General features: G+C 53.8%; 1 gene segment (V, D, J or C); it reads left to right on the top strand.

Annotated features, from left to right (window-relative positions):
• Nucleotides 1-271: 271 nt before the first annotated feature.
• Nucleotides 272-7,681, top strand: LOC121171871. The segment is given in 3 exon segments: nt 272-505; nt 1,656-1,975; nt 7,640-7,681. Coding segments are annotated over 3 exon segments (588 nt in total).
• The last annotated feature ends 3,101 nt before the right edge of the window (nt 7,682-10,782 follow it).

Here is a 10,782-nt window from a genome sequence, read left to right as displayed (position 1 = left end):
CAGCCTATTCACTCCCCATGTGGCCACAACAGCTGGAGCTGAGTCAAGCCGAAGTCAGGAGCTTCTTTCGGGTCTCCCACGTGGGTGCAGGGTCCCAAGGCTTTGGGCCGTCCTCAGCTGCTTTCCTAGGCCACAAGCAGGGAGCTGCATGGGAAGTGAAACAGCCAGGACATGATATGGCACATACATGGGATCCTGGCATGTGTAAGGCAACAAATTTAGACACTGCTACTGCACCAGGCCCACAATTCTTTTTTTTTTTTCTAAATTATTTATTCTATGTGCAAGTCACAGCCACATCTATCCTGTTACTTAGCTGGGGAAGGCAGCTGGGCTGATGCCCTCAATGCATTCTACACACCACCCGGGGCTGTGGCCCCGTCTTGCTCTGTCACAGTGCAGCTGCAGAGTGATAACTGGGTACGGCAGACCAGGGAGGGGTTTTTGTTTGAGTCTGTAGCACAGTGTTGGGTTTTCGGCTCAGGGACCCAGCTGACCGTCTCAGGTAAGTCTCCTCTTCCCCTCTCCTTTCTGCCTTGTCCACGGCCAGCGGGAATTTTCTGTGGCTTTTGTTTGATTCCTGGGTCTGGTCTCACTGCCGGTCATGGTGCTTCCCTGAGCCGGGGTCCTGGGGATACTACAATCTCCCCTTCCTCTTCAGCCCCAGTGGCTCCAGTCGGTCCCCAACAGTCCTCCTAGCTGACGGCAGGGACTTGGACTGGATGACCTACTGCAGACACCAGCTTCTCCACCTGCCCGTCTCTTCATCAGCGGCTACTGGTGCCTTCATTTTTCTTCTGCTCTCTCCTCCCACGGCTGTTGGCATTTGCTGCAAATGGTTTTGATCACTGTGGCTTCATGCGGGTCCCATGTTATGGGGAAAGGGACGGGAGAACTGGACAGTGGGAGGCACCAGAATCCTCAGGTTTGGAGTTGGCCAGCCACAAGGCAGGGGCTCAAGGCAGCAGCCAGCATGGATGACTTAGGAGCAAAGAAGGAGGCAGAGGCGTTTCCCAGGGACTGTGAGCTGCCAGGAACACAGCTGAGCTGGCTTTGATCACAGAGCAGCCTGCAGAAGGAGGGAGGGCTCCAGGCACTGAGCCTCCAGGTGAGGTGTCATGCAGGAGAGGGAGAACTCTGGGCTCTGCAGGATTCAGGCTGAGGGCAGGTCACCTCCAGAATGGACAGAAGGACTTAGTGAGCAGCAGGAAACCAAGACGCCTAATACACCAGGTGAGTAAGAGAAGCACTAGCCCAGGCAGACAGAGCTGATCCTCCCGGGCCCTAGTGCAGCACACAGGCTCAGACACAGGCTGGAAAGCAACAGATGCTACACACACGAGGCTCAGGAGTCAGCAAAAAACACAACAGACAGAGCAGCCATGGCCTCAGCCCGGGATGAGCACACAGGAGACACATGGCTCAGGGGACAGAAAACTCCAGACAGACCTGCCACTGCCAGAGAACACAGGAAAAGGGGAAGGTGACATGTTGTCTGGGGGCTCATGGCATCTGGGTCACTGGACTCAAACCTGGCTCCAGGACAGGGCTTCTCATAACCATGAGAGACATTTGAGAGAAAAGCCCAACACGCCCTTCTCTGCATGGAAGCACTCCACACCTCACACCTGCTGCCCATCTTCCACCCCCCGCAGGTCAGCCTACAGTGACCCCCTCGCTCAATCTGTTCCCACCCTCCTCTGAGGAGCTCAAGGAAAGCAAGGCCACCGTGGTGTGTCTCATCAACGACTTCTACCCGGGCGCAGCGACAGTCACCTGGAAGGCAGACGGCCACACCATCACCCAGGGTGTGGAAACCAGCAAGCCCGCCAAACAGAGCAACAACAAGTATGCGGCCAGCAGCTTCCTCAGCTTGACGGCCAATCAGTGGAAGTCCTACGGCAGCGTCACCTGCCAGGTCACGCACGAGGGCAAAGCCGTGGAGAAGAGCTTGGCCCCTGCACAATGTTCATAGGCCCCCACCACCCTCACCCACCACTGGGGACTGAAAAGCTGCAGGACCCGAGAAGGGTCTCACCTGGTCCCCCACTTACTCCGGTCACCCCACCCTTCCCCTTGAACTCAATCAACTCTCAATAAAAACCCTCACTTTTCAATCAGAAACCTTTCTCCATCTCATTTTGTTCACTGACATTGCGTGGGGTTCTGAGTGTGGGAAGTGGGATTTTGACATCCAGTGGGCAGTAGCTGCCCCAGAGCATGAACAGACATCACCCAGGGAGTCCTTCCTCACCCAGCTTTTCATCAGGGCTCCCTGATGAAGCCCTAAATAACTGCATCAACAAGGGTTGGGCCAGGTCACAACCAGGAGCCCAGAACTCAGTCCAGGTGACGCACATAGAACAGGAACCCAACCACTTGAACCATCATCTGCTGATACCTGGTGCATTTGCAGATGCGGGATCAGAAGTAGAGAGGCCAGAAATCAAACCCTAACCAATCCCAGAATGGGACGTGAGTGTCTTGAAGCACCGCACCAACTGCTTGCCCTAGATAATGTGGTGATGACGGCCCTGGAACCCAGGCCTAGCTGAGCAGCTGCGGCAATCCCGAGCAGTCAGCTGAAGAGTCTCGATGTTGCATCTGTTAGTGCAAATATTCCACTCTGTCTCCAGTAGCAGAGATTGGAAGCCAACTGCAACATAATTTTTTAAAAGGAAACTAACAATAATTTTTCAGAATCAAAAAATAAGTGCATCTTCTCATCCAACAAGGAGGCATTTTTGTCAGTTCTGCTCTGGAGAAGAAGTCACAGTGTGGTTGGTAAGTTGCAAGAAGTGTTGAAATCATGACATGTGCTTTTTAGTCTGCTTGAGGCTGCAGGCATCTCCCAAGTCAATTTGTCTTTTTTTTTTTTTTTTGCAAAGCAGGAGCAACGGGAGCTTTGCAGCTTGTCCCAGGGCCTTCCCATGTTTGAAGTACAACCCATGGGCTCTCCACCCCACCGCAAGGATGGGAAGGCTCCTCGAGGGTCCCTTTGCTTGCATTTCTCCTGCAGGATGTCACCTCCTGGGGATTCTCAACACACAGAGTCACCTGTCCCATTTGTGAGCAAGGCAGAGACAGGCAGCCAGGCATCCTCAGGACACTGCAGATACAGCAAGGGGCAGTGGCCCAGGCTTCCCCCTCTCCAGTTGCAGCTGCAGGGTAGGGATGGGTAGGTATCTTCCAGGGAGGGATTTTTGTATGAGTATGTGTCACAGTGCTTGGTGCTTGGCGGAGGGACCAGGTTAAGCATTGCAGGTGAGTCTTCTCTTCCATCCCTGCCCTCCCCCAAGGTTTTAGGTAATTTCCTGCTGGTTTTTCTCCTTTTCTGTGGCTTTCTCTGTATGTTGTCAAGGTGTCTGGACTTACAACCCTGCCCTTTCCCCTTTCTGTTGGGTGCTTGCTTCAACTGGACACTAACAGAGGCAGGGGACTGGACAGGACGACCTATAGAGACTCACTGTCTGTCTCAGACACGTGGGATCCCTAAAACTTGCTCTGCTTTATCCTCCCACATCTGGGCTCCCATCAGATAGGCTCAGTCTGTATGGTCCCTGCAAGAGCCCATCTCATGAGGAACAAGGCAAAAGAGACCCAGGAAGGGAGGGTGACCACCAGGAGATAAGACATGAACATGGAAATCTCAATGCTGGGGCTGGAGAACCACAAATCAGAAGCTCAGAGCAATGTGCCCTGGTGTGGGACACTCAGAATCCTGAGCAGGAACAAAGTAGGAAATCAAAGACCCAGGTTTCCTGGCTCTGCCACGCCTGTGCCCTGAGCTAACTGGGGACTTAGAGGACCTTGCTGGAGGGAGGAAAAGGGTGAAGTCTGTGATGCCAGGAGGCTGTGGGAAGTCACAGGATAGAGGATGTGGCAGGCAGGTGCAGGTATCTCTGCAGACCACAACTTCTCTCCCACAAAGGTCATGGACAGACCCTCTGGTGATGTGACACTAGGCAGAGGATACCAAGAAAGACTGTAAGATAAGAAAAAGCCACGGTCAGACAGACAGACTACACTCCTCCAAAGGCCCTACCATCACAAGAGAGGCTCTAGACTCAGTTTGGGTGCAAATGGAACCTGGCGGGAAGGGAGGCCTCCTCATACTCAGAGTAGGGGGTGAACCAACAGCACAGCAGTGCTTGAGACGTAGGCTGAGGGACCCCGAATATGTCAGGAGGAGGCAAAACTAGAGTGTGGCTCAGCTGTCTGTGTGGAACACCAAGACCCAGAGGAGCAGGGATGGGAAGGGTGCAGGCTCAGCAGTGAGCAGGACGCTTGGCAGCTGTGTGAGGCACAGCAAGCCTCCTTGTCATCTCTTCATAGACATTCAAACTCAGAGAAGCCCTGCCCAGGCCGTACCTCACACAGAGAGGCCAAGGGCACCCAGGAAGACACTAAGCCCTTGACCTACTGCCACATCTGCCACCTCACCAGTCAGCTCCCAGTTGCCTCCTCGGTCACTGTGTTCCTGCCCTCGTCTAAGGAGGTCAAAGCTGACAGGGCCACCATGATGTGTCTCATCAACGACTTCTGACCGGGGCAGGTGACAGTGGCCTGGATGGCACCACCATCACCCAGGGTGTGGATACCACCAGGCCTTCCAAACAGAGCAACTGCAAGTACACAGCCAGCAGCTTCCTAACTCTGTGAGATGCTCAGTGGAAATCCTACAGCAGTGTCACCCTCTAGGTCAGGCATGAGGATCAAGTCTGAGGGAAGAGCGCAGCCCCCACACAAAATACTTAGAGCCCCCACCCCGGTCCAGCCCCGGGGACCAGGAGCTGCAGGATCTGAGCAGGGTCTCACCTTGTACCTTCCCTACTCCTGAAATCCTGCCATTCCCTCTGCACCCAATAAACTCTCAATAAATATCCTCACATCAATCAGAAAAATGGTCTTGGTTCTCATTTATTCATGTGCTTTCCATTCTGAATTTCACCATGTAGACAAACATGGTGAAACATGACCCAAACATGTCTTCTGGTTTTTCCCCCCTCTAAATCACTCCATCTCAATTTCCTTGCCTACCTACAAGTGCAGTGACCAGGTCCATGGAAGCACCCAGAAGTTTGTTCTAAAACAAAAAAATAGAACCGACAACCATGCTGGCACACTGGTATTCTTAATAATAATAATAAAAAAAAAAACTTGGCATTTACCAAGCCCAGAATGCCCACCAGCTATTGGCTGTTTTTCTCCCAGCAGTATAACACTTGCGTACTACAAGGCAACCTAGGGCAACATGGCTCCTATGCTAGGAATGAGACTGTGCAGGCAGGGATGTCTCAGGGCTGGCCCAGATGCCATCCTGGGCCACTTAGGACATGTCACAGTGCTGGTGACCCTCATGATCCATGAGAAGGGCTTGGCCTGGTCCCAACCCTGTCTCATCATATGCCCTGGGCTGAGGCAGGTATCTGAATCAGATGGGGGAGGGACTGTGGCTTCCTCGACCAGAAAACTAGAGCCCAGAATAGCCATGGGTGCACAGGGTGCTAGGGCCCCGGGGGAGGGGCAAGTGGCTGTCTGAGGCCCTGGAACCTCCTAGACAGTAAGGTGGCTGCTAGGGCCCTGGGGGAGGGACAAGTGGCTGCTTCAGGCCCTGGAATTTCCCAGACAACATGATGGCTGCTAGGGCCCTGGGGGAGGAGAGGAGCTGGAACATCTTACTGAGCTGAGCTTGTAACTCTACCATCTGGCCTAGCCTCCGTAGGAGTGCCTGGGCAGGGGACCTCCTCATCCTTCACTCCACAGCATTCACTAAGCCGCAATAGCAGTGGGGAGGGAAGCTCTAGCCCTAGTCTGTACTTCCCGATGTCAAGGTCCAAAACTAAGTTGTTTATCCAGCTAGGAAACACATGCTTTGGGGTACAAATGGCATTGTCATAGTCTACTACAGTGCCCACAGGCTTAGTGACATGGCTAGATGACAGTCACATCACTCAGGGTGGACTCTCCTTCACCCCTCGCTCCTGACACACCAACTCCTTCTCCAGGGTGTGTCCCCCTGAGCCCAGTCCCATGTCCCCTTGCCCCATCTCCAGAGCACAGAATCCTCAGTGTCTCACCTGAATCCTTGGCTCTCCCCACAATATACCAGAGGCCCTGAAGGAGCCACATGCCGTGGCTCCTGAAAGAGATAAGTGCGTGCAAGGGTTTAAAATGTATTTATTTGACTAAAGGGCAGACAGAGAGACAGACTGAAGCTAGCAGTCACCATGGGGATCCTGATCTCATATGATTCCATTCGGAAACCCCAGGAATGAGCTGACTCATCCCATCTCACAGAGGTCATTTCTCACTCAGCAATAGCAGGGTGTGCAGGGGATCGTGGAAGTGCAGGGTTCTGGGAAGCCCTTGCCCCTGGGGAAAATACAGGTACTAGGGACAGTGTCTCGGTACCATCAGGAAGGAAACCAGGGAGTGGGCGACTCTGTAGCAGTATCCCAGAACTGGAGTCATCAGAGGTCCCCATGTCTACCCTGGGGACAAGCCAGCAGATGGTTAAGATGATGTCCGCCACCCTACCCAAAGAACCTCCAGCTGGTCCCACAAAGGCTACCCCTGTGGTAGTGACCCCTCTTCCTGTGGTTGCATCAGCAATCACCCAATCTCATCTGCAAATCCCTCTTCCTCCTTGTCCCAGACAATGTCTCCCAGACATCCACTGTATCAGATGCTGTGTGAGATCCTGTGGTTCCCACAGGTGCTCCCAGCCAGGGCAGTCTCCGCCTGCACAGGGAAAATCTGGGCCTTCTGACCAAAGAAATCATAGAGGAGAAAGTGGCCATCTGGCCCTAGTCACAGGTCACATGGGGCACTTAGAGCCTCAGATACACCATTTTCTGAACCCACCACTCCTCCCCTGGAGAAAAGGAAAAGCAAAGGCCAGGCTGTGATCTGGGCTCCCAACAGAGGCTGAAAGGGCTGTGTGGCCCCAGACAGCCAAGCAGCTCCCAAGCAGTGGCTTCTGGGCCTGAGGATCGGGTAGGACAGCTGCAGGTACAGAGGACCCAGACCAGTCAGGTTAGCCCATGATCAGATCAATTCAGTCCCAGTATAGACCACGACCTAGAATGGCTGGACCCCAGTACACATGCTGCCTAGAGCAAAGTCACAGGTTCAGACCTCTTTCCTAAACAAATGCTACAGGCTGGCTATATGGTGTGGCTGACAGGGCAGGCACAGCCCAGACGGGAGCACTGGCAGTCTGTGAGAATGAAGAACTTCTGGCCAGGAGGCCATGGTCTAGCAGCTGCAGACAGCTGGGGGCCAAGAACCATGACTCTAGGACAGGACCTGGGGGATGCTGAAATTCAGCCTCAGTTTACCCCCTGTGCAGCCATTCCCTGGACAGCAAGGAGGTCCAGGCACACAGAAAATGAAGACTTGGTTAATCACTGTTGACATTGGTCTATTCCAGCCACAGGTGGCCTCAGGTCAGTCTCTAAACCCTACAACCTTCTTCCTGCAAGCCCTGGCACCCTTGCCCCAGTGCAGCTGGCTGGGTGAAACCAAAAGTCCTTGAGGCCAGAAACAGCTGGGGAAGTCCCACTTGGTCCCAAGCCTAGCACCAGGTGCATCCCTCTCCCTCTGTTTCCTGAAGTTTCCATGAGCTCAGCTGGAGAAAGAGTCCTTGTGCCAGTATCAAGGCTACTCAAGCCCCTAAGCCCAGACCTTTGCCAAACAAAGTCTTGAGGTCATGATCAATGGGCAATTTGTTCATGACCCTGTTTCAGCACTCTCCAGGAACTGTTCTAAATGCTGTCAATCACCTCATGCTACCAGGCGTTTGGAGCTTGGAGGAGCCCTAGGGGACAGGAAGCAACCCTGTGGGTTCCACCCAACCTGTTGCTCCCAGATCTTACTCTTCTGGGGGAAGGAGGAGGGTATAAAGAGACCCTCATTATTGTTGCCCTGGAGAACAAGAAGACTAGATATACAGCTGTCCGCCAGGAGTTCCCTCCCTACCAGGGGACCCATCCCACTTGGGAACTCATGCACCCATTCTTCCAGGAGGCCTGGCCCAGACAGGGCCCTTAACTTCCTGAGTGCCACGTCAAGCAGGACTGGCCCAACCATGGCCACCACAAGGCCTGGAACCTGCCTGTTTCTTCACTGTGGGAAGAGGCAGAGGGGAAGATTGACACTGGGATATCTTGACTCAAGGTGGATCAAGATACTGAGGCCAAAGGGAAGGAAAGAGTCGTAAAGGGCAGGGCAACACAGTGAGATATGCTGTCCCTGCCCACTGGGTGGCCAGATTCCCCTGTCACCTCCCTCTACTCACACCCTATCCTCCACTGAGAATAAAAGGTCCCAGGATATTCCTGGGCTCTGGGTCCCAATGGGAGTTGAAGGGGCAAGCAGGTATCAGACACTGGGCATCATTGTACGTGACAAGTCCCTTCCTCCTGGTGAGACTTTACCAGCTCACTCTCAGGGACACCAGTCCATAGCTTCCCCTAGCCATTTTGGGAGCTCTGGTCTGATCTGACCTGCCATACATGACCATCGCACAAGTCACCTGGTTTGTGAGATGGCAAGTGTCACACGCACATGCTAAGACAAGGTCCTCCCCTCCACCTTCCCCCCCGCCCACCTTCCTCCCTACACGCCCACCTGTGGGCCTGGACTTGCCATGGTGAGTGAACTTCCTATTACTGTTGGCCAGTGAGTGCACACAACCTCAGCCCAAGCCAGGTGCCAGGATAAGGCCAGCTTGGGGGAGGCTTACCCCTGCCCAGTTCAGAGCTCAATGCTGCAGATGGGATCGAAGACAAAGATGAAGATCTGGAGGTTTCTGCATGACTGGCAAACGTGTCCAACAGGGCCAGGAGCTGGCAGCAAGCAGAGGCAGCAAGGAGATTCGCAGGGGTTCAGCAAGAGAAAAGGCACAGAGAAGTAACTACAGCAAGCCTTCTCTGCACAAGGCTGCAGCCAGGGCACTCAGGCCCCCATTAATGCAGCTAACTCTTCTGCCTCCAAGACCCCAGACTCCTGTCTCTCACAACACCTGGCCTGTCCTGATGCCCCCTCAGAGTGGGCAGTGGTTCATGCCGTGGTTGGACACCGCTTGGGACACTCACACCCCATGTTGAACACCTGGGTTTAAGTACCAGCTCCAGTTTCAGCCCCCTGCCAATGCATGGCCTGTGAAGTAACAGTAAAGGCTTAAGTCCATGAGGTTCTGCCACACACATGAGAGACACAGATCAGGTTCCAGGCTCCAGCTTCAGCCTAACCCAGCCCTGGCCTGTTACAGATCTCATTTGGAAAACGAACCAGAGAATCCCAATCTCTCTCTCTCTCTCTCTCTCTCTCTCTCTCTCTGACTTTCAAATAAACAGATACATGTATATATACTTTCAAAAGTCCTTAGACTCTTGTCTGTGGGTAGGGCCTGCTGTGAGCCCGACCTCTGCCAGGCAGAAGACAAGAGAGGAGGAAGTCGGGACCTGCTGTGGGGAAGAAGATTTAAAGACAGCAGAGCTGAGGGAAGAAGAGAGGACACTGGGAGGCAGGCCCGGGCAAGGGCCTAGAGGACGTCCTGGAGCTCTCCAGGCCATGGCAGTGCACACAGGCTGAGCTGGGTCAGTGAGTCTCAGTATCCCAAGACCAGGGACTCAGCAAAGAGGGCAGGACAGGACAGGGCCCAGTGAGTGTAAGGTCAAGAGTAGTGGCTCCAAAGGCCTCCAAACTGGCCAGATCTGAGATTCCTGTGATGGGACACTACTGAGTGACCTTATTTTTATACCTTTTATCAAATATGAGGATGTATGTGATTGTTCCATTTTACAGGTAAGGAAAAGAGAGGCTCATAGCAGTTAAACACCAGAAAGCAAGAGAAAGCCAGCTGCTGAGTGTCAGGACTCACAGCCCAGAGCTTCCTACTGAAGAATGGGACAAACTGAGGCCAGGAGAGGACAGAACCCACATGAGCTCACATGGGGTTCACCTAACTTGAAACACAGGGCTCCCCACCGGGTGCTGAACAAGCTCATGTGAAGAGACCTCCCACCATCCTTTCATAGGTACATAGAGGTACAAAAGGAAGCCCCAAAGACATACATCATACAGAGCCAGGACTACAAACTCAGGGCAACCACTTCCCAGGGCAGCCATGGGGTGAGCACCCAGCCAAGGGTTGGTGACAGGGCAGGAGTATCCAGAGTGTTGTCCTTCCTGGAGGAGAGTCTGCTGTGGAAGCCCAGACCTCAGGGTCAGATGGGGAAGGTCCCCACCCACACCCAGCCAGTACAGGCTTTGACCTTGGGTGATGAATTCCCCTCTCTGGGCCTCAGTTACTCCTCTGCACAAGAGGGTGATGGCACCAACTGCTCCCCGACAGGGTGAGTTTTGGGTTAGTTGAAATGATATCTACGGTGTGCCTGGCCCATGAGGACCCCCAGCATCCACACCTGGCCAGCCTGCCTAGGGACCTGTCTTGTGATTCTGGGCAATTCCCGTCCGCTCTCTGCATACCAAGGAGAAGCTGTGTGAAGAGCCCCAAGGGTCCATCACCTGGGAAATCACAGGCTTCCTGGAAGACAGAGCTTACCAAGGAAGTCTGGGTGGCCATCAAGGTCTGGGGTGGTGGTAGGATGGGGGCGATTCCAGGGGAAGGAGTCTCCTCCCCCAGCTCTGGTGGGTCCGCCTACAGCTGGCAGCCCCTGGAAATCCCCAGGCTAAAGTTAGCCCCAAGTTGGCTGAAACCAAAACCTGGGGTGACAAAAGTAGAGCATGAAGGGGAAGAGAAACCAAGTCCAA

Source organism: Ochotona curzoniae, unplaced genomic scaffold, assembly GCF_017591425.1.
Source record: "Ochotona curzoniae isolate NIBS_2020 unplaced genomic scaffold, NIBS_Ocur_1.0 scaffold_274, whole genome shotgun sequence".
Taxonomy (NCBI): domain Eukaryota; kingdom Metazoa; phylum Chordata; class Mammalia; order Lagomorpha; family Ochotonidae; genus Ochotona; species Ochotona curzoniae.
This window is presented reverse-complemented; position numbering and strand designations above follow the sequence as displayed.